General features: G+C 51.4%; 8 protein-coding genes across 8 annotated transcripts; 4 read left to right on the top strand and 4 right to left on the bottom strand.

Moving 5' to 3' along the window:
- Nucleotides 1-291: 291 nt before the first annotated feature.
- On the bottom strand, nucleotides 292-1,749 carry GCG54_00000658 (Dibenzothiophene desulfurization enzyme C; the record flags this gene model as incomplete). The annotated part of the gene is made up of 4 exons (XM_045400792.1): nucleotides 292-702; nucleotides 758-866; nucleotides 919-1,392; nucleotides 1,448-1,749. The coding sequence occupies 4 exons, from the start codon at nucleotides 1,747-1,749 to the stop codon at nucleotides 292-294; spliced, it is 1,296 nt and encodes a 431-aa protein (XP_045263465.1).
- Nucleotides 1,750-2,477: 728 nt separating this feature from the next.
- GCG54_00000657 (Acetate transporter protein patA) lies at nucleotides 2,478-3,479 on the bottom strand (the record flags this gene model as incomplete). The annotated part of the gene is made up of 5 exons (XM_045400791.1): nucleotides 2,478-2,577; nucleotides 2,632-2,833; nucleotides 2,889-2,999; nucleotides 3,084-3,279; nucleotides 3,336-3,479. The coding sequence occupies 5 exons, from the start codon at nucleotides 3,477-3,479 to the stop codon at nucleotides 2,478-2,480; spliced, it is 753 nt and encodes a 250-aa protein (XP_045263464.1).
- An 893-nt stretch (nucleotides 3,480-4,372) lies between these two features.
- On the top strand, nucleotides 4,373-5,646 carry GCG54_00000656 (Alkanesulfonate monooxygenase; the record flags this gene model as incomplete). The annotated part of the gene is made up of 3 exons (XM_045400790.1): nucleotides 4,373-4,422; nucleotides 4,475-4,817; nucleotides 4,870-5,646. 3 exons carry the CDS (start codon nucleotides 4,373-4,375, stop codon nucleotides 5,644-5,646), a joined length of 1,170 nt encoding a protein of 389 aa, XP_045263463.1.
- Nucleotides 5,647-5,822: 176 nt separating this feature from the next.
- Nucleotides 5,823-7,651, bottom strand: GCG54_00000655 (Cytochrome P450 monooxygenase psoD; the record flags this gene model as incomplete). The annotated part of the gene is made up of 3 exons (XM_045400789.1): nucleotides 5,823-6,231; nucleotides 6,284-7,160; nucleotides 7,237-7,651. Coding segments are annotated over 3 exons (1,701 nt in total), but the record flags the coding sequence as incomplete, so codon positions are not given.
- A 2,582-nt stretch (nucleotides 7,652-10,233) lies between these two features.
- On the bottom strand, nucleotides 10,234-22,370 carry GCG54_00000651 (putative transporter; the record flags this gene model as incomplete). Its single annotated transcript, XM_045400785.1, has 10 exons — nucleotides 10,234-10,559; nucleotides 10,610-10,687; nucleotides 10,736-11,014; nucleotides 11,084-11,309; nucleotides 11,360-11,646; nucleotides 11,695-11,770; nucleotides 11,838-12,062; nucleotides 21,037-21,359; nucleotides 21,414-22,031; nucleotides 22,103-22,370. The coding sequence occupies 10 exons, from the start codon at nucleotides 22,368-22,370 to the stop codon at nucleotides 10,234-10,236; spliced, it is 2,706 nt and encodes a 901-aa protein (XP_045263458.1).
- GCG54_00000654 (uncharacterized protein) lies at nucleotides 12,594-13,156 on the top strand (the record flags this gene model as incomplete). Its single annotated transcript, XM_045400788.1, has 3 exons — nucleotides 12,594-12,768; nucleotides 12,828-13,051; nucleotides 13,145-13,156. 3 exons carry the CDS (start codon nucleotides 12,594-12,596, stop codon nucleotides 13,154-13,156), a joined length of 411 nt encoding a protein of 136 aa, XP_045263461.1.
- On the top strand, nucleotides 15,970-17,378 carry GCG54_00000653 (uncharacterized protein; the record flags this gene model as incomplete). The annotated part of the gene is made up of 2 exons (XM_045400787.1): nucleotides 15,970-16,016; nucleotides 16,076-17,378. The coding sequence occupies 2 exons, from the start codon at nucleotides 15,970-15,972 to the stop codon at nucleotides 17,376-17,378; spliced, it is 1,350 nt and encodes a 449-aa protein (XP_045263460.1).
- On the top strand, nucleotides 19,253-20,163 carry GCG54_00000652 (uncharacterized protein; the record flags this gene model as incomplete). Its single annotated transcript, XM_045400786.1, has 2 exons — nucleotides 19,253-19,391; nucleotides 19,448-20,163. The coding sequence occupies 2 exons, from the start codon at nucleotides 19,253-19,255 to the stop codon at nucleotides 20,161-20,163; spliced, it is 855 nt and encodes a 284-aa protein (XP_045263459.1).
- Nucleotides 22,371-22,806: the final 436 nt, after the last annotated feature.

The raw sequence follows: 22,806 nt of genomic DNA, 5'->3' as shown, positions 1-22,806 counted from the left end.
TTCTCGGCATAGAAATTAGTGATCGACTAGTTGCCTGGACTCCCTCCGACCTTCATGTAATATGAAGAGTCTCAGACAATATGTAACTGGATGTCTTGCAATTGCCAGCTTGCATAGATTTGAAAGTTACTGGTCATGGAAAACATTTTAAGCTGTAAAAACTACCTTCCGGCGCAAAGGCGTTGTTCATTAGTAGGACTTCTTTACAGCGAATGAACAAGCTGCTTTTTCTTGCGACGAAGCGTTCCTTATCTGCGTGAATTCTTTGATCAAATCTATCTAAAAGACCACTCATGTGTACCAAGTAGGCTCAGGAATCTCGCCCAACAGCTGATATCTTCCAAGCTCACGGTTCTTGTACGCAACTGGGTCATGCAAGGAGTGCGTTCGAATGTCTCTCCAGAATCTGTCCAAACCAACCTTGGACCCGGTGGCCTTGGCGCCAGTGACCTCGAAGATACCCGATGTGACTCTCAGACCGGTGTCAGTCGCCGTGACCTTGACACTTGCAACCCACTCAGCAGCCTCTCCTCTCTCTTGTGCGGTGAGCTTTGCTCTGGATGTAGGATCTCCAGAGTACTTGTACACATTGTCAATCTCTTCGCCGGCCTTATCGGCCAACGCCGTGGCAGCGCGAAGATGAGCCAGGAAATTGCCATATGTAGACAGGATGTAGAATTCATCTTCCGCCTTGTCCTTGTTCTGGATCGAAATAGCGTCAGCAACCGTATTTCATCAGCAGGACTCATGGACTTACGTCTCCACCAAACGGCCAAGCCCGAGTGTTCTTTCTGGTATATGCCGAAGCAAAATCTAGTGCACCCCATGCGATGCCGATATAAAAGTTACTGAAGACAAGCTGAATGCTACAGAAATTGTCAGCAGCTGAATGGTATCCGACGGCTTAGACTATCTCACGTTGGTAGAAGCAAAGAGGCAAATGGAATCTTGAGAATGGCGGGATCAGGCTTCTTCTCGGCGGCATTCCATCCCAGAGCATCCGCCCAAGGGGCTTTGACGTTTTCGATCTTGACGCTGCCAGACTCGCTGAGCCGCAGACCGACGTTGTCCCAATTGTGCGAGAAGATGATGCCTGGCTGGTCTGTCTTCACAATGGCGTAAAGATGATCCTCAGTTCCCTCCAACACACCCTCGAGCACCGTCAAGTCAGAGATGACACCGCCGGTGTTGAAGTTCTTGAAGCCGTTGAAGACGACGCTGTCGCGATCTGAAGTAATCTTATGGTCGCTGTCGCGAGGATTGACAGCACCCCCCACGAAATAGTTGTTCGAGATGATGAGGTCTTGAGTACGGTCTGCCTGCTCTGGACTTCCGATTACATTTGCGGTCGTCGACCAAAGCAGGTGGTAGCCAAGAAGCATTCCGATGGAGCTAAATCCGGTTGATTAGCCGCTTAGATGTCGACTTCCCGAGCCATGGCACTTACCCATCGCCCTTGGCAACCTCTCGAATCACCTTGTATCCCACGCTCCATGGTTGCTCCCCACCACCATACTTCTTCCAGCCGAGAACTTTCAACAAGCCCGAGTGCTTCAAAAGGGCGATCTCAGCGCGAGGTGACTTGTTCTCCTTCTCTCGAGCGGCTGCATCTTGAGCCAAGACTGATGCGACGTCTTTGGCTCGCTGCAACCAGCTGCTCTCGTCTGTTGGGAGGCTCGACCACTTCGCCTTGAACTCATCATAGACGCTAGGGTCCGTCGACGGGACGGAACGAGCGTTGCTTGTCATTTTGGGAGTGGAAGAATGCAGGTTCGGACGGATGAATAACGAAGCGATCGTATGGCAAAATCCGTAGTAAGATCTCACGAAGTGTCAATGTTGTCCCAATGCAACGCAAGCTGCTTCATTGATATGCACGGTGAGATTCGAGAACGCGTCTCTTATCATTTCCTGAGTGCATATCAAACCCCTCATCTCTTCATTGAATGCAACAGGATAATGAGATGCCGGCTCCGACTGACGCCCTCGCGCAACGCTCCACACCTATGTTGTGATATGTCGCCATCGAACCCAAAGCCGAGCTACCCATAGCTCCCCACACTAGCTCGGAGACACCCCACGTCAGCGATAACGCTTCATGCAGGGACAGAGTTACTGCGTCCGGGAGAGCTTTTAGGGCCCATGTCCTCAAGCTCCGGCTAAATGGATGTGAGCTCATTTCGCAACCGATGGTGGGCATCATGCTATCCTTGGAATCTGGTAGGCTAATTGGATCAAGATGAATATGTCGTCATCCACAAGATATCCGAGTGACCAACGAACGATGCGACCGACCGAATTTTATTACAGTTTGACAGTTATTATCATCTACAAGACACATGGCATGCAACCCCACTGTCAATGTGTCCACCTTTCAGCTGGGGGAAAACAGTTCCCTACCATGCACTGCCCCAGGTTTAATCTACGTATTTGCCCACCGTGTTTCCCTGAGGCTTGACACGTCTTAGAAACCACGACTATTCAACCTTCTTTCTAGTCTTAGGGAAGTACTGCGACGTGTCTCCCAATGGAAGTTCAACGAGAGAATCCTTCAGCAGCAGGTGGAATGTCAAGTACCTAGAAGCGGCAGCATCATTAGTGGGAGTTGTGCAGGCAGAACAGAAGTCTTACCATCCGACAAGGCCAGCGAGAAATGCGAATACTCCTCCGGACTTCTTCAGACCGACAGCGGCAGTGGCGTGGCCGTCCGCTAAGGCGAAGTAGCTTGCAGCAACCAGGACGAAGCACAACTCAACGAAGATGAAGATGAGGATGTAAACTACGTTCGTCGGGAGAGTCGCGACCAAGTACGCCAAGACGAAGACTGACCAGACTAGAGAAAGACAGATGTCAGATTTTTTCCTTCCCAAAACCGGATTAGCACCTACTGATCATGAAAAGACCAAGAGCATTGTTGAGCTGTTTTGTGTCATCGCCGTAGGCTGCAGCAACTCCAAACGAGGGAGTCAGGATTGCACCGTATCCCGCATAAAAAAGGCCTTCAACTTGTGTTAGATGATTCGTCAAAAGCCCTCACAGCGAATCGCATGTTTCTGTCGATTCCGAATGGACGGTAGACCTACCAAAAGCACTGAAAACACTGTAGCCAAAGCCATTACCTCCCGTGAGTTCCCACTGAGCCGAAATGAAGAGTCCAAAGGCAGCAAGGAAGAAGAAGTTTGCGATGTAGACGTTCGTAGTTGTGACTCCTCTCCACTCCATCAAACTCAGAGAAAGAGTCGTCAGAGTCGTCGAAAAGGCTCCGATTGGCAGTGAAGTCTGAACAACGCAGCGTTAGCACCGAAGCCTCCATTGATTCGAATATGTAGACTTACAGCAGCGGTAGGCAGAGGTCGCGGTGCCGAAAATCTTGGATAGCTCAAATGGACCGTCTGCGATCTCTCCAGAGCTGGCTCGGGCCTCACGGTCTCGATTGCTTTCTCGCTCGTCCCATTCTGAACCGATGAATGGATAGACATATTGCTTGAGAGAAATAGCAGAAAGCAGAAAGCAGAACGTTGATTAAGCTGAGTTGAAGTCTTGAAAGGGACGAAGACTCCAGTTTATTGGATCACTCATACAAAGTGCAACTTGAAGGAATACTTGAACTAAAGCCCGACAGCGCGGCGCCCGAAAAAATGAAATTGAGTTTATCTACCTATCCCTGTCTCTTGAATGCAACCTTGCCGATTGAACGCATCTTCGGCAGTTGAACTAAAATAAAGTTCGCAGATCTAAGGAGAATCACACCTCGCGCAATCCGTTGGAGAAATGGGGTCTTTGAAACGTGGGGAAAGCTCCAATGGGCTGGGATCTGCCAGTCTCGTCATTCTGTCAACAATGATGCAATTGCCTCAGAATATGGAGTAATTAGATATGCATCACATGTGTTACGATCAAAGGTGCTGCGATTCGTCGTAGTCCGTCCAAGCCGGGGTTATCTGAGCTTTGACGTGCATCGTCTGGTTGCACTGTAGATCACGACAGAGCTGCTATGATGTTGACATTCGACTGGACCTTCCAAGATTACGCGGACTTCGGCCAATTAATCAAGTTGAGCAAACTCTCCCAGACCCTTGGGTTGATTTCGGCAGAATAGAATGGCAGATCTCTCGTCCCAATTATCGGGGTCAACAGATCGGCCCCCAATGCCCACATCCCATTGCCTTCAAAGCTGCAAGGGCGCACCCACCTTTGTCGCTTATGCAACACATATTCTTGATTCTTTGATTCCATCTGGCCGGGACACTTAAGCTCCAAGACATCGGGTACACCTTTCAGCTGCAGCTTCGAGACGTCTCACGCCTCTTTTTCTGAATATCTCCGTTCTCATCACGCACATTGCGACGTTCAACTCACTCAACCATACAAAATGGCCCAGCCGCATCCTCTCAACACCGATCCTGACCGTCTGAAGTTCGCGTATGTACTGCATTTCACGGGCTCAAGATACCTTAGCTGACTATTCTCGTAGGTATTGGGTACCAAACGTCTCAGGCGGCTTGATCATCAGCAAGATCCCTCAAAGGACAAACTGGGACCTCGCCAGCAACATCAAGTACGCCAAAGCTGCGGAGAATGCAGGCATCGAGTACGGTCTCACTCAAATTCGCTTCACGGCGTCTTACGGAGCCGCGAATCAACATGAGTCTGTCTCATTTTCCCAGGCCATTCTCCAAGGCACAGACACCATCAAACTCATCGCTGCCATCCTCCCGGGCCCATGGAATCCCACCGTTGCTGCTAAGCAAATCGCCAGTATTGACCACTATAGTAACGGCAGAATTGCCGTGAATCTGGTATCAGGTTGGTTCAAGGTAGGTTTCCTACAACTGCAAATGGGAATGATCGACACTAAAGCCTTCGCAGGGCGAGTTCACGGCTGTGGGCGAGTGGTGGCTTGAGCACGCAGAGCGATACCGCCGCACCAATGAGTTCATCCGCTGCCTGAAGGGTATTTGGACCGCGCCCGAGGACACAGGATTCACATTCGCAGGCGACTTCTACCGCTACAGGGACTACAGGCTCAGCCCGAAGCCGGTACAGAAGCCTCACCCGGAGATCTTCCAAGGTGGCAACAGCGACGATGCTCGTAACAACGGCGCCGAGGTCAGCGACTGGTACTTCATGAACGGCAATGACCTAGACGGTTTCCGTGACCAGATTGCAGACGTGAAGGCTCGGGCGGCCAAGGTTGGGCGTGAGAACGAGGTGCGATTCGCTGTTAATGGCTTCGTCATTGTTCGCGAGACGGAGGAGGAGGCCGTTCGGGTGCTGCAAGAGATCCAGGGCAAGGCTGACAAGGAGGCCGTCAATGCCTTCCGCGATGCTGTTCAGCAGGCTGGAGCTAGCACTTCGAACATGACGGGAATGTGGGCCAACAGCAAGTTTGATGACTTGGTCCAGTACAATGACGGCTTCAAGACGAAGCTCATTGGAACGAAGGAACAGGTTGCAGAGCGTCTGGTGTTGTTGAAGAGTCTCGGAATCAACTTGGTGCTCACTGCGTTCCTCCATTACGACGAAGAGATTGAACAGTTCGGGAGAGACGTTGTCCCATTGGTAAGACAGTATGAGAAGGAAGGTCGGGGAAAGGATGCGAACTTTGAGATCGAGAGAACTGGGGACGTGTACAAGAAGAGGTAAACTTATGACATATTCATACCAACGAATCCTAAAAAACGATAAGAAGTGTTAGGTTCATAACTGTAATTACCCAAAGTTTATCATTCTACGTGGGGGAGACGTCCATTATGATGACCTTATATAAATGAGAAACTTGCTGCTCTAACACATGTCCCTGAATATGATTGATGAACACCCTAAACCTTCAGCTCATCTCTGATGGCATTGTAGCCTTCCAACAGAATTTGTGCTCTTTCAGAGCTTCTAACCTTGAACTGCATTGGAAATGGCAGTGGTTCTAAGATGACGTTCGAGTTCGTAGCCTCCGTGTCAAAGGTCACGTCTTTACCGGTCGCAGGGCATTTCTTCAGACCCATGTCGAAGGCCCAGCAGACAGCAGCTCCCGCGACGAAAATCTCATCGTCCACGAGGTTCTGGCCGAGGCAAGTTCTCCGTCCCCAGCCAAATGTGTGCATGCCCACGCCATCCCTGAAATTGGGATAACGGCTGAGGGGTTCTTGATACGTCGGGAAGCCAGGCTCTAGGTATCGATCGGGTCGGTAGTGGTCAGGGTCAGGGTACTTTTCGCGGACACGGTTGATATTCCTGAAGTACAATCATCAACATAGCTCATTAGATCGGATGGATACTGACTTACCACTCGCATGCTAGAATAATGGTGCCCTTCTCAATTTTGACACCGTTGAAGTCTGACTCTTGTTCGCATTGATGCGGAACACCTTCGAATTTGTTAGCAGTCATGTTCAGTGAACTAAACGTCATAGTGGGAAGGACAGCCTTACCAAGAGGAACGCCAGATCTCCAGCGGAGTGTCTCCTTCAAGCAAGCCCTCACCGTCGGAAGCTCTGCGAAATCGTCCCTGGTCGGCATCCGATCACCGCAAACCCTGTCGATCTCATCTTGGCACCTCTTCAGCCATTCGGGATGAAGCGCCATGCACATCAAGAAGAATTGCATGGGCCCAGAGATTGTCACCACCCCTACAAGGCATTGGAAGCCAAGCATGCAGGCCGCAAAGTCTTCGTCCTTTTCACTTTGCATTAGGGTCTCATTGCCTGCCTTCTGCAACTGCTCAAAGTATCGGTACGTCCAGGTATCGCTTGGCAACTCGCTTCTGCGGTATCTAGCCTTGGCAAGGCGGAACGATCGCAGCCACCATGCGCGCTGGTTCTTCTCCCGCGCCACCTCGTGGTTGCGCCAGGGGTTGTACCGGATGAGGTCGCCAAGGTGCCACAGCGGAGTCATGGTGTTGACAACAGGGCCAGACACTGACATCTGCGTCAGCGTTGCGATGGCGCTGTCACCGTACGCCTTGCCAAGGGAGGCGTCGTCCCAAGCAAGGCGGCTGATGATCCGCCCCGTAAGCTCGCGGGTGTTACCGTGGAACTTCTCAGGGTCCAGCAGCAGAGTGACAAGCCAGCGCTTGACTTCATTTTCGATGTGGCCGTAGAAGTGCTGCTGGTGTGCTGCAGCCATTGCGGCATGGACCCATTTGCGTTGGAATTTCCAAGTGTCTGGTCAGGTGGAGCTCAGTTAGCTTCCAATCTTACTACTTGAAAGTGTTGCGATTAATGGAAGCCCGTCACCTACCGTGACGATCCATCAATGCAGAATAGGCAGGTCCCAGTTTGTGGTCGATCAGAGCCCGGATCTGTGGTCTGCCGGCGAAGTTGTTACCATTCTTGACGAGAAGCTCTTGAGCCATCTCTTCGTCAGAGATGATAACAAACTTCTGGCCAAGCATGCTGGTTTGGTAGATTGGACCGAACTCATCAGCCCATTCTTTCAGCTTCAACCACATAGCAAATCTGGGCAAGTCATGAACGCGACCGACGATGGGATATTGTTTTGGACCAGGAAACCTGGCAGGCTTCTGGGGGCCTTGGGCATCGTGTGTGGACGCCTTGCTAGACCGTCCAGATAGTCGGCGCAGAGAGGAAAAGAGGAAGCCTGGCACCACGAGGATGCCGAGGTAGAATATGACCAGAGCAAAACTGTCCATCTCTCTAAAGAGCAGTCTTGTGAATGCAGTCGGGGTTGCTAGCTACAATATGAAGAGGTTAGGAGCGACTTTGCGAGACAGTGAGGGCGCGGTCTTGAACCTAGATATAGAAGCTGGAGGATCGTCATCCGCAGGGCGAGACCGTTTCCAAGGAGCTGGGTGGGCTATGGAGCCTCCACTCGCGCGCGTTTACACAATGTCACCTACCCTGTCTCTCTTCCGATGCAAAGCTGACTGCTGAATTTCTGTGCCGCATCTAGTTTCGTAAGTGGCATCCACTGAACATTGTATACACGACGGGTGGTGTGGTATGGAGTCGCTGATCTTGCCTGTACCGGGCATATCTGTTCTGGACCCGTTTCTCAGATCCACATGTCCAGCAATACCACCCTCCATTGTTCAAGAGCTAGGAATGCCGGGGAACCGCTCGTCCCAATGGTGCATCCTCTGGATGGCCAGATTCTGCGAAGGGGATAATACCTTGGCCTGAGTTAATGCGAGCATCATAAAAACAAAAGCCTTACAAACCCCCACTAGCTGAGTCGACAAGATGGTGCATGTCTCAAAAGCACAGCGGAAGACATTTGGCGACTGATCCGAAGGATGGTGCGCAGGGATGGCCATCCAGAATAACATGCGCCTGAGCCAATACAGTAATACTGTCGATTTTAGAATGACGATCTGTCAACATTTTTCCACATCAGGAAACATGTTGCATGAGCCCGCGAGGGCAGAGAAACATTTTGGTTATCTTCCGGTATATCAGCTTCACTGCCCTAATGGAAAAAGATTGTAAGCTTTTGGTAAGTGATTGTAACCAAGGTTTGCTATCAAATTGTGAAAAAAGTGTTTATTTCGCTTACGAGACCATGCATGCGGAAAAAGGTGCCTGCTCATTCGAAGACTTGTGGTGTACGACCTTGCAGATGCCTGCCTCAGACTAGACATAATTCAGTCAGTGAGAGAGACACCTTTCTGCAGGGAGCCTCCGGAACTTGTACATAGACAGGGCCTTCAAGCATCGAATCCGAGGATGGATGGCGAGCTTACATGCATCCCTTTCGCCGCAAGTGGGTCGTTCCAACGGTGCTCGTACGAGCTAGTGGCTTGATGGTACCTCTACGCCTCTACGAAATACGGCTCGCCATAACTGAGATTAGATGCTGATTTTTGGGGCTAGTTGGTAAGTTGAGCCAGGTGAATGCGTTGTCCTGAGATGGGGTGACAGATGCAGGCAAAACGAATCGGAGGGCTACTCGCTGAATATGACATCGGGCGCGGTGCCACGGACCGCACTTAGCTTCCACACCTGAAAGCCTAGGGATGAATGCGGGGAACCAAATACCAGTTGAAATACGTAAGGGCATCCTCTCGGTCTGTGACCCCGGCTCCGGACAGATCGGTGGGGAAGTCCGGATGGGTGGGGCCGACACCGGATTTGCACAAGCGTCTTACGGAATAAGCTTCCATACTGGTTCAACAGATGGTGGCGTTAAAACCGGTCAAGCCACCCTCCCACACAACCAACGTCTTTTCCCACGTCGTTGTTCTGAAACTCTACTTGGTCAATGGTGTGGGAGAGAGATGGGATGACACTCGGTTCCTGATCTCCACCATCCAATAAAGCCACAGTTTGGATGAGGAGCAAGGGGCAAGCCGGTTGTCAGTGCCGGCCCCCCACGGTTGATCACTCCGGGTCCGAGATATATACCATTGACAACGGGAGGTGATGAGGATATAACATGTTGTCTGCATTGGCTGAAAAGAGATGGTGTGACGCTGCAAAACCAGGAATTTCTGACAACAATGACCAATTATCCAGCCTTAATCCAGTCAAAGACCCTGGATCATTCTTAATAAGCCAAACACGGTACTTTGAAATCAGGTAACAAGCATCGCTTCCAACGAGGCGCTTTGCAGCTTACACACATGACTTTCTGATGGACATTATTGATTGGGTCTGGTGTCCCTGTCTTCTGATATATCTTTCCAGGCCCGATGAGCAGGTTTCGGGTACACTTCCTGCAATCGACTGCCCAAGGTTGTCTTGGAATCGAATGATCGAGAATTCACCTGGTCCCCTTCGGTCCCGAACGGCGTGTGATAAGTAAGACATGCAGGCAGCAGGCAAGACATTGGAAGAAAGGACCTCAATCCTAAGGTAAGCGTTGAAGGGCTTCGGCCTCGCTTGTTCGTCTTTCAGTCTCACCCTTTTTGCCGAGCCCGCCAATTTTACAAACGGTGTTGGTGGCAATTGAATCAGAGATAAGCCTTGCGGATGCTTGTTAGTTGTGCGGGCTTGCTTTAGCATCCAATGCCAGCCAGCCACTGACAATTCTCAAATGCGTCACCTTAGGCAGCCAGTAGGCCGAGATAAGGACCATTGTGAATGGTAGGTTTGTAATTTGTTCCCTACCTGCATCCACGATTTTGCTATTTACTTCCCGTATGAGCCAGTGACTAAAATTGCCACATGAATGAGGAGACTAGACGCATGTTTTGAACATTGAACGAGGGAGTTTACGCAATAATGCGTGGTCTCAACATCAGAATTGTCCACTGCAGCAGGTCATTTACCGCATCTATCAGTAAACATATCGGAACCCCCTCTTCTCGTAATCTGTCAGATCCCCGAGCTGATCGACAACAGTGACGTCTACTTCTGTGCCCTCCTTTCTGTCCCTGATTCTATTCTCAATCATGCATCCAACTGCATACGCTACCATGCACGCGATGGCCACCACCTCAAAGGCCATGATGGCGCTGTATCCCGTCGTGTAATTGGGAGCTTCTCTCTCGATAAAGATTTGAGGCCCAACAATGTTGGCAATGCAGTAACCCAAAAACACCGTGGCATTAATGGTAAGCTTCTTGGTATGGCCTGACACGTTTGCCATTGGGAGAGATAGCGCTGCATATTCTGTCAGAAAGCGTGCCCCGAGTGTGGGTTGCATTGCTCACCTGTAGCGTATGGACCCCAGAAAAAGTAGAAGAAGTAGTATGCCATCAAACGGCCTACTTTGTTGTCATGAGGTAGCTCTGCAGGCTGTCAGTGACGGCTTTCAGTCAATGGAGCGGGTATGGTACCTTTGATAACAATCGAGCAGACCAGGGGAACGAGACAGCAAAGTCCTGCCGACAGGCACCTCTTGTTTGTCAACCATCTTTGCGGTATGGCTACCATGAATCCAGCCAGGCTTTGCATCACCCCCGTCGGCATGCCGAGCAGGGTAGTTTCCAACTTTCCGTACCCGAGTCCCGAGACAATCTGGGCTGCGAAGGTCACCAGGCCACCTGTCGGTACGTTCATACTCAAGAAGAATATGAAGAGTATATAGGTCTTGTAATCGGTAAAGGCTTCACGAACTTGGTACCACTTTAACTTCTGTAATGTACCAAGTCAGTTCTCACATTAAAACGCACTAAGGAGTCAACTTGCCCTGTTCTCAATACCAGTCATATTATCCTTGACTCGGTCTAGTGCGATGTACTTGTCTTTGCCCGTCAGGAAGTTGTCGGCAAGTGGCGAGTCAGGAAGCCAGACTAATAGAATGGCTCCCCAAAATACAGTAAACCCTCCGATGACGAGAAACAAAAGCCGCCACGACGCAATACCAGTCTTCGCATGCCCTATGCCGTATGAGACAATACCTGTCACAAGCTACAAGGATGTTAGCGGTACGCTTCTTTGGTGATACCGGGTTAACAGACGCTAGAGAACCCCGTGAACGTAATAGCCATGCGGACGGGCTGCTCTGATTTCTTGTACCACATGGTATTCAGAATCGTAACGGCAGGAAACAGTGGGGATTCAAGAATACCCATCAGGAACCGAAGAACCATCAGGCCAGCTGCGTTCTGAGCGGCTGCAAGACACATGACGCAGCCGCCCCACGCGACAACCGCTGTGCCAACTGTCTTGCCGACTGGAAGCTTCTGAAGAACGGCATTCGCAGGGTACTCGGCGATCAACCATCCGAAGTAGAAAATTGATCCCACTGTTGAAGAATGAGCAAGCCGATTTTATGACGGACGCAATAACCTACCCCAGCTATATTGTTGTCCCACCAAATGGGTGTCTTGGTTCATGCCGTAGAGTGCCGCGTTCGAAATCAGGATTTTCTGGACTCCGAAGTCAGCAGGTGTGTCTCCTAGAGGGCTCAAAATGCAAGCTGAGATTGCAACGAACATCAACTGCGGCGATGATGGTGGTTCCCACAATGAGAGGCATCAACCGCCAATCTATCTTTCGTAGAACTCGTTTGGCCTCAGAGGCTTCATAGCCGGCCCATTCAACTTCATGTTCTCGAAGAAAAATAGCTGCTTGATCGTCCAAGTCGTTCGCATCTTTGATGTCGTGAACTGAGCCAGCTGTGGGCTCTTCCTGGCATGGCTCGATGCCAGATCCCGCCTTCTTGGTGGACATGGTATTTGCGATGCGCGGTTTGATGCAATCTCAGTTCCTGTAGATTTCATGCGAAGCCCCGAAGAGTTTAACGATGTCTCCCTAAGAACAGTTGGTCTTCTCGCACTCCATGAAGTGGGAATGAAAGATTTGCCTGGAGGGAAGATCTCATAACTAGCTTCAGATAGCGTGAACCGTCCCAAGCTACTAGCAGCTCTCATTTCCCATTCCTTATCTTCGGCACATAATGTCGAGATAATCCGTCCTCTGCGGGCGTTACACCGATCAGGAAGAGGTGTTACGACAACGGCGGCGTACATTCGTCTGTCGGAGTTTTGTCCGACGTTGTGCGCGGGGTTTGCGAGCCATTGCGGGAGGCGGATTGCGGCTTACCCAACTCTTGCGGCTGGCAATGATGCCAACTAAATCACTTTTTTGTCCTTCAGATATAAAATTCCTTGATTACAGACTTACTTTCACCCTCTTATCATACAGTACCAGCACAAACAATACCCCAGTCGATTCAAAATCTCCTTCATTATGGCTATCCTGGACTACGAGTACGACTCCAACGCCTTGGCACCAGAAGTCAAGCGAGGAATTGACTTTCTCTACGAGGCAGCAGACAGAAAGGAGGCGTGCGCTGCTTGGGCGGGTTGCTTCAGCAAGAATGCCAAGCTCATTAAGGGTGACTATGGGCCTACTGGAGTTCCTGGTGAGACTTCCACTTCTTCACGTCATTGATTTAATGGACTGACACCAGTCTTACGCCAGAGCTTCAGAAGTACCTCGAAGAGAGCTGGAACAACACCGACTCTCGAGTGCATGATGTTAAGAAGGTCTCGATCATGAACGAGTCACCACTTACTCTCAAAATTGAGGGGGTCACCACGTATCAGAGATCCGGGGGAAAGGAGCAGCAAGGTGAGTGGACGGCAGAGCAGAGCTATGTCGATGAGGATGGATGGAAGAAGATCTCCCAGTACAAGATCAACTTCGTACGTTTAGCGCCATGACATGAATATTGCTTGTTGTCTAACACTCATTCAGAACATGCTCTATTAAAGACGTCAAATGCGTCCATTACACAGGTAGAGGAATAGCCCGGCTATTTATTAGATAAGCTCAAGTCAGAAATTGAACAAATCAAAGCCAGCGATTGACATATTTGGCAAAAGGTCCAATCTCTCGTAATTCAGGTCCTGGTGCTGAGGTCGATCAAGCATCTCCTCCATCAAGGTAATTACCGCCTGATGGACATGCTGTACGCGTAGTTCGACGATGTAGCTCTGCATGCGAGATTTTCTCTCTCCCTCTAAGGCATATGGCGAACACAATGACTGGGATGACGGCGAGTCAAGCATGTTCGAATTACATGCTTGGCCACCGAAGGCAGGGCCATCGAATACCGACTCCGCCAGGAGCTGAAAGGACTGCATGAATACTAGAGCCCGAGGCCACCTAATCGAGAACCTTTCCAGAGTTCTGTGGCAGCATTCAAAGCCGGAGATGGTATCAGGAAGACTGAAGTTTGCCGTCCTAAGGAGTGGTGGCGTCATTGCGTAACAGTAAAGTAAAATGATGCCGAGTCTGAATTGATACATCAACTGTCATTAAGTCAGCAGAGTAAGATGGCCCATGGGAAAGTTTAGACTTACGGCTGTCCAAGTCCGGTATATGACCGAGTCATTCTCCTGAGATGACAGAAAGGTACGACACGCCTCGCTGCAGCATTCCACTAATTGACCAACCTCTTCGTGGCCCATCATGCACGGACGTTCTTGAACCAGAATTGATAAGCTGTAGTCGTACAGTTTTGACAGTGAACTAGGTTCATGGTATACCAAGTCGTCTTTCGGGCTTGAATTCGTGACCGCCTCGATTTTCTCTTTCCATACTTGAAGTTCATCTTTCAAGCGCAGTCGGCTAGTTTCTCTGAATGGATCTGAGGGATCAAGCTTCTGAAGCTTCTTGTTGAAGTGACGAATCTTTGATTGAATACACCTGAGTTGGAATATGTGGCTGTAGAATCCCGTCTCCGTTTCACCGGCAGGCATTTGGGAGGCATGTTGAAAGATCTGAAGTCTGTTAGGTTTGACGTATATGCAATGAAACGGAGATTAAAGGTCACCTTTTCATCCAGAATCTCGAACATGAATGGCTGGGGATATGTCCAAGCTGACGCCACGACCTCGTTCAAGATATGGGAGCTCATAATAGTCATGTTACGTGTATGCTCAAAGTCCACGCAAAGATTTCCAGCGTGAAGATCGACCTCCTGTTTGTCATCCATCAGATTTGCACAATTCATGAGAACCAATATGACATTTCCAGATACAGGGTCTGGTGATGGTCCATGAAATGCATACAGAAGCATCAACAAGGAAGCCTGAGTTCTGATCAGCGGTGACGAATGACCAGTAACATTGCCCAGGTTCTTCTTCATAGCCTCGTCATGAAGACTGGATGCATGTACAAGGTGCGGACAGTCTGCGCGGAAGGAGCTGCTCACTAGAGCACCTATGGCTAACACCATTTGAATGACAAAATGGTGACATGTTGCAGTCTCAGACAAATTGGACGAGTGAGTCGCATACGCGTCTCGCCAAGCTACTTCGTCAATGAACGTCCATTGAGGCTGCACATGCCGGAAGTAGATGTTTGCATAGTGGTCCAGCCAATCTTTGCCAATCATAGACATGACAGTTTGGGCCGTGGCCATGTAGCTGCCGGCAAGCGAGTTGCATGAGAACCGACGCGGCGACCCAGCATCCGGGTTGATGATCTCCGGGCCCTCCATCTCGACTTGACGTTGTTCTGATTGTAGAGCCAGACGTGCACCTCGCGAGGTGTCAGACATGTATCCACCACCATCGAATGGAGAAGCATAATCATTCTCTCGGTCGGAGTCCTCCGCATCTTCACGGGTGCCAACACCGCGGGCCATCCTGTCGGTAGGAGGTGGAGATCTTTGCGCTTCCGCCGCGTGCGCCTCCAGCTGGCGGAGATATGCCACCGGAATTGTCGCAAATGAGCCGGACTTTCTTGCGCCATACGGGACGCACTCCGATCCGCTCCTTCTGCATTCGCCGCATGTTGGCACGGCGTGGTCGCAACGTTTCTTCCGTGTCCGACAACGAATACAAGCGATCCTCCGCGGGTTCTTGCTTGCTGGATGCATTTTCGAATGTCGAATCATGGCGTGTTGTTAGATTGCGAGCATGAATTGGAAGTCTGACAGTGCATCTGAGGAAGAGCCGCGAGAGTGATCGGCTCTCAGATATCGGCGTCTCAGTCCGACATGCGGCAACGATAAGCTCAACACTCTGTTGAGAGGAGATAGTGCCTATCAAACGACATGCAGGCGTATCAGACACCCTTGTAATGTCGTGCTGGAATCGCCAATCAATGCCCCAGTATTCGCTGGAGCTCACGGTCGTTGGGAATAGACCGGACGAACTGCGGGGGAACCGGCGGACAATGACCGCGTCGAGATAGGATTTTGCGATGAGCGAACTAGTCACGAAACATCACACGCAGTTCTAACAACAGTAGCCTGTTAGTAACTCTCAGTAGGATGTCACCGTGAATACGCCCACTCATTTTTGACACATCGCGTGATCGATATCTCCATGCACCTCCCCCGCACTCTGAGCCCCCGCAGCTCCATGGCCGTTGATCCACGTCGCTGACGTCTGTTGGTACCGCTGGCCTCCGCCAAGATGGCGGGCGTGGCGGGCCAGGCTGAATGCTGTCGGACTTTTGTCCGACAATATTGAAAGCTGCAATCATTGGCAGCGACATAGGCTGCTATTTCATGACAAGAATACAATCAGAATAGAGAGTCGTGTGCCATAGTAATCTAAAGTCATAGCTACTCGACAGTCAATATTGGGATACCAAAGTAAAAATTACGATGACTTCTTCACGGGAGCCTAAGTCATACATCAATCTCCAGCTGGGGTAGGATGAAACAAGATAGTTGGATTATTCCAGTACTCAACGGCTAACACCATAAGCAGCTGGCCTTCAACATCCTTATTCCCTAAAAAGCAATTAGCCGATGCTGCCCAGGCAATCCTTCTCAATGATGACATTGCGGCCAAGGCTTTAGTCTACGGCCCTGATCAGGGCCAAGACTCCCTCAGAGAAGCGCTCGCCAAATGGCTCAGTGATTTCTACCAACCTTCAGCTGGCTCAACATCCCCGCAGCGCTTGTTCATCACCAACGGAGCTTCGGCAACGCTCTCCATGCTTCTCACAAGATTCACCGACCCAGAGTTCACTAGGTGTATCTGGATGATCGAGCCGACCTATTTCCTAGCATGTCCATCGTTCCAAGAAGCTGGCTTCGAGAGCCGGATGAGGGGAGTCCCTGAGGACGACGAGGGCATTGACATCGACTACCTTAGAAAGGGACTGTTGGAGATGGAAACAAGAGAACCACCCAACCCCGCTTTCATTAGCACCGTGGCGTCTCCAAAGGTCTATCGGCATGTCATCTACGTCGTGCCAACCTTCAGCAATCCCAGCGCAAAGGTCATGTCTCTCTGCCGCCGGGAGCAACTGGTCGAGTTGGCCCGGCAGTTCGACGCCCTGATCATCGCAGACGACGTGTACGACTGGCTCCGCTGGCCCGCAGACCAAGGAGCATCCGGATCATTTGAGCTTCCCCCACCTCCCCCGAGACTCGTCGATGTGGACCGCGCCTTACCAGGCGGCGACCCCTGGGGCAACACGGCGAGCAATGGTTCCTTCTCCAAGATCGTCGCTCCAGGGGTGAGAGTCGGGTGGGTCGAGGGGTCTCCTGAGATGGCGAAGGAGTTGTGTAAGCTGGGTTCCGTCAGATCGGGAGGCTGCCAGGGACATCTGTCGTCCATGTTCATGGGCCATCTTCTGAGTAGTGGGGCATTGGATGAGCATATCCACGGGAAACTGATTCCGACGTATCAAGAGCGGTACCATGCTATGATGAAAGCTATTTTGGAATATCTGTCTCCTTTGGGCATCACTGTTGCGCCAAGGCAATCTGAGTCTTACGAAGGTGAACCCGGCATAGTTGGAGGATTCTTTGTCTATCTTGACTTACCTCATGACTCCATCTCGGGTAAACAGTTTGCAGAGCTCGCTCTGGAACGCCACAATGTCCGAGTAGCACACGGTGGAATGATGACTGTGGCAGGTGACCCTGGCAGTTTGGAGCGGGCAAAGGCCAGCTTTGGAGTGGGATTTAGGTTATGCTGGGCATGGCATGACGTGATTGAGATCCAGGATGGCATCATGAGGCTAGCCGCCGCATTCAAAGAGATGCGAGGGAATCCATAGAATAAGGTTGCATAGAGTAGGACAAAGGGTCCCCTTCCCCAGACCAATATCATGCATCTATTCCCAGCTTCCGATCAGTCCTGTATCTCGACTACTTGCTTATATTCGAATCTTGGAACAGGAGGGACTCCTTCCTCGGTCAAACTGTCCAATCATAATAAGTTGATTGGTTAGTAAAGCGCTCAAGGTCCGAGCTACGCAATGAGCCATGATGGTCACTCACTTACCAATGAACGTCATTTCCAGGACTACAAACACTTCAACTGAGGACGAACCCCAACCTGAATCACCCTCAGGCACGACGCCCTCACGATCGGACGGTTGTCATAGGTTATCGGTACCGCAGCAGGATCTCGGACCGCTATCCGCTGGCTATTCTGGCACTCGGTGTGGATCTTTACAGATTTTGTTCCGCACTGGATGGATCATTGTGGACTCGGAACTCCGACCCCCCCTGTCTTAATGTCGATCGATTGCAACATAAACATTCCGCTGCCCCCTCTTTCTCTCGCGATGTGGGCGAGCAGCCCATCAAATCAATCTTATCAATCTAATCAATCAATCTCAATCGATTCTTTCACGCCAGGCGGCCCGGTTTCTCGCGTGTTTCATCAGGACCACGGCGGTTGAGACACGCGCGTGGAGATCCATCACATTGAAAATTTTTCTTGCCCCATAACATGGACCAAAAGCCTCATCGGCAGTTCGTTATTCGGAAGGTTCCTGCCTATCTAGGCCAACCACACCGAATAGCCCACCGCGAATGGTGACACAATACTTCCAGTTGTAATGGTACAGCACTGTTCGATGTCTGATAAAGGTTAAGGTGTTCTTGCTTTGAGGGAGGAAAGTGTCTTGATGCCAACCATCTCTGAGCCAGTAACTGTACAGGAAAGCGAACATGTGATGCTCATTGCTTTCACCAACTCGTTCCTACACGATAGGTATATTCAGCAGACCAGCATGCGATGGAACGTAACCGTCCAAGTCAGGTTATTCTTGCAGATGTAAATCGACATAAGGACCCATTTGAGGCCGATCTAATGCCCAAGAGACACCCCAGAGCCAAGGAACGGCTTTCACCCTTGGCTTTAAAGCTTGGCATCGGGTAGTGGGGGAGTTGCGAGAATTCATCGTATCCATAGCGCTTACAAGCTCACAATCCAACATCACTGGTGGCTGATCGACATGCAGGCCAAGTGGTATTCAGCTGTCCACATTCAAAATCACGAACCGGGCCGCTGGGTGGGTCGTAACTACAACTACCGAGAGCCGCGACGGGGGCTTGATATTTACAGTTGAACCCGAAGGAGGGTCGCGGACTCCTCCGAGCCCCAGTTAACTACGTAACAGACCAGGAGCACCTTTTGGCATTTTGATCTGATAACTTTGCAGCATCACGTACCAATCATTGAAGTTACCCTCCCGACCCAGGAGAGGAAAGTAGTACTGTGGACCGTGGTGCTCGTCCAACATTGGCTACAGCCCCCCGGTCACAAATGCCCAACTCTATCTCGGGAATCGAGGTTGCCTCCGACTCCAGAAGGGATCTCCTCAGTCTCATACGTGAATTCGTAAAAGTGCGGCATGGATCGGAAATTGCAGAGTTTGCTGCAGCGCAGAAACACAACTCCACTGGTGTGGCTCCTCTCCGGTCTCGGGTCAGCTCCGAGAAGCATTCAGAGATCTGCGCTGAAGATAAATAGACTCCATAAAACATGAAGAATCGCAGGATTGACTGGATGAACAGAACTTGCTTGAAAGCATCATTTCTGTGTTGCTTTTGCTCTATCGACCTTTCTCCTGCTTCTAGCCCGTATACAGTATACTTGATACCAAACCCACAGAAGCATCTCAAGATACACGCCGGCATCATGGGCCTAACAGCAGGGGGCGCCTCAAGGCCAATCACCGACGTCTTCACAAACGACACCGACATCGACCGCCGCAAACTGACGCGCGTGGTGCCCATGAAGGTCCTATGTCTAGGTCTCGGACGCACAGGAACAGCATGTACGCACCGCCTTCCCTCTCCACTCCAAAGAACCCATCCTAATTCCCAACCTCAGCTCTTCGCGCAGCCCTTAAACAGCTGGGCTACGTCGACACCTACCACATGCTCAACGCCAGCGCCGAGAACCCGCCCGACTGCCTCCTCTGGAGCGAGGCTCTCGCCGCCAAGTTCGACGGCGTCGGGTCTTTCGGCAAGGACAAGTGGGACGCGCTGCTCGGGCACTGCCAGGCCGTTTGCGACTGGCCTGCCGCCTCCTTCGCGGAGGAGCTCATCGCCGCGTACCCGGACGCGAAAGTGCTCCTCACCACGCGCGACGTCGACCGTTGGCACCAGTCCGCCCTCGGCACCGTCAACTACCGCGCCAACGACCCCTTCCTGTGGGCGCTATCCTACGTCGACTGGGCGTCCTCAATGTACTACCCGATGCTGCACAAGTACTGGAGCACTATCTTTAAGGGGGACTTTGAGAAGCACGGTAAGCAGGTGTTCCTCGAGCACAACGAGCACATCCGCAGTATCGTGCCCGAGGAGAACCTGCTCGAGTTCAGGATGAGCGACGGGTGGGAGCCACTGTGCAAGTTTTTGGGGTGTCCCGTGCCGGACACGCCGTTCCCATACGTGAACGAGGGTGACTCCTTTATCGGGCGCACGAGAAGGCGCAACTTCATGCAGCTGTGTAATGTGCTCTTTAGGTGGATGACGTGGGGTATGGCTGGATGGGGCATGTTTTCTGTTGCACAGACGTGGAATGTTCACAAGTACTTGATGTAGATGGCTCATGAAATCTTAAGCGCTTGGATTTGGATTATGTTCTTGGATACCAATTTCGTGCTATCTAATGGTGATGAACGCCGGGGCAAGGGTAACAGGGGATGAACCCCAAATCTGCTGTTGATGAGGTCCCTTTTCGAGGCCTTAACTGATTGGCATAATTGTAAGTGTAACAATTCAATTGCTGTACAAAACTGCGCGATACCTGAGAGTCTCCAGACGGATACTTCTAGCTAGCCAGGCGAATGACTGTTATATAAGATCTAATAGTCCATATATATTAATTATCGATTATCCCAATCGTCTTTATCGTCCCTATTATCTATGTCGTCCCCGTCGTCCCGTCGTCCGTATTGTTTCTGTTGTTGTCAATGCTTACTACCCGCCCGGATAGCATAACTCGTACCTGACTACTTAATCCGTGAACTTTGGGGTCATCTAGAACTTCACGCATACCCTCATAAGCCCCCCACACAGGGCCCCTCTTATAGGGCCCCTATAGAGCCCTTAGATCCCTCTCATCCCTAGGAGACAGGGGGCCTCGAGGGGACGTCGCGGGTGGTGGGCGAGGTGATGCCGTTTGTGGCTCTGTTCCAGATTGCCGACGGGCTTAACGGTTCGTGTGGTGCTGTGCCTGTATGGCTAGCCCGCCTAGATAAATAAGGCCGTGGCCGATCTACGCACTCCAATTAACTAATTATACATAGAATGAGGCATGACAATATTCAATTCAATTAAGGGGTGTTGAGTTGACTACTAAGGTGGTGACAATAGCGTCCCTTGCTTAAGTTGGTCGAATAGCTTGTCAAGTAAGTTGCCCATACAGAAGCACTGACGGTGATAAGCTCAACCCAACGTCCTCCTTCACCACACGTATCGGAAGTGAATATTCTCTCTGTCAGTCAAGTCCTGGAAGTCCGTATCCAGATGGACCCTCTGCCCGCTGTCGTGGTCCAGCTTCTCCCTCCGTCTGTTCTCGTTCCAACAGTACAACATGTACAGAATCATGGTAAAGATGCTGAGCGCGTACGAGACGAGCATGGCGCCCATGCCAAGCGGATACAGCGGCGCCTGCGACGACTTGAAGAACTGCGGGCCGATGATGTTGCTGATGCAGTATGACGCAAAGACGATCGCGTTCGTCGTGACCTTCTTCGTGTGTCCGGCGGTGTTGGCGCTGTTGATGCCGAGAGCAACTATCATTCGTGGTAAGCTGCGATCCTCCACGAGAAGGGATGGGTTATACGCACCGATGTATGGCCCGAGGTAGAAATACGACCAATACAAAGCCCACAACCTCCCTGTGTAATTATCCAGCGGAAGAGTATACAACAACACCGTGGCAACCATCCCAACCACAAGCCCCCCAATAACAAACGCCCCCCTCAACTGGCACCCCTTAAACCTCCTCACACACACATACACCCCAAAGTTACACACATAGCTACTGAGCGTCTGCACCACCCCCGTCGGCATCATCAGCAACGTGCTCCGCTGCGGCGAGTACCCCAGCCCGTTGACGATCAGCGGCGCAAAGTTGGTCAGCCCGCCGTTCGGGATGCTCACCCAGATATTGAACAGGAACATGAGCCAGGTCTTGGGGTCGCGCAGCGTCTCGCGCAGCTGCGGCGCGGAGAAGGTCTTGTTCTCGATGCCGAGCTGGTCCGCGCGCAGGCGCTCGATCGCGACGAAGCGCTCGCGCGGGGTGATGAACTTGGCGCGCACCGGGTTGTCCGGGAGGAAGACGCCGACGAGGACGCCGTAGAGGATGGAGATGGCGCCGGTGATGTAGAAGAAGGAGGGCCAGGCGTGGGTGGGGAGGAAGCCGACGGCCCAGCCGAGGGTGCCGGTTATGATTGTCGCGAGACCTGGGGAGGATGTGGTGTCAATACTAGGATGAAGACGGGAAAGGGTGTATGAAACTTGGGATAAGACGTACCGGTGTAGAACAGCCCGGCGCGGATGGGTTGCTCCTCGCGGGTGTACCACATCGTCATGATGATGAAGTTCCCTGGAGCGACGGGAGCCTCAAGGGCACCTAACAGCACGCGGGTGATGACCATCGGGATAAAGCTTCGACAAAACCCAGCGCCAATGAGCACGAAGCCCCATATGATCATAACCGCGCACATGGACTTTGCAATCGGGAGTCGTTGGAGGATCTGCGAGGATGGGAAACACCACAACAAATACCCAAACTGCACCATGACGACGCATCATGTCAGCAATAATCCCTCTCCAGACTCTGAAATCTCAATGTTAATAAGACAAAAAAGGATGCTTACGTAGAACGCCGACCCAACCCAGGCATATTGATCCCCCTTCAACCCCAAGTCCTCCCTCATCCCATACAGCGCCCCCGTCGACGGCGTAATCTTATCCATCGCAGGCAACGTAATATTAAGCCACAGGAACGGAATGAGCCGAAAGTCAAGCTTCCAGCGAAGCTTGACCTCTTCCTGGCGATCATAGTCGGGCTCGTCAGCGAATTGATCCGCCAGGTGGGCTGCAATATCCCTGCTCCCGCCGTTGTGGGAGCGGTGCCGGATCGTCTTGGAGTCTCCCTGGGAGACGTCCGTCGCGTCTTGTGTCGTGTCTTTCTCGACCATCTTGCCGTCTGTGGGTGGCATCTTGCTGCCACAG

This window comes from Colletotrichum gloeosporioides (assembly GCF_011800055.1).
Source record: "Colletotrichum gloeosporioides strain Lc1 chromosome Unknown consensus_50, whole genome shotgun sequence".
Classification (NCBI taxonomy): domain Eukaryota; kingdom Fungi; phylum Ascomycota; class Sordariomycetes; order Glomerellales; family Glomerellaceae; genus Colletotrichum; species Colletotrichum gloeosporioides.
The sequence above is the reverse complement of the archived record's forward strand: the minus strand, read 5'-3'. Positions and strand labels throughout refer to the sequence as shown.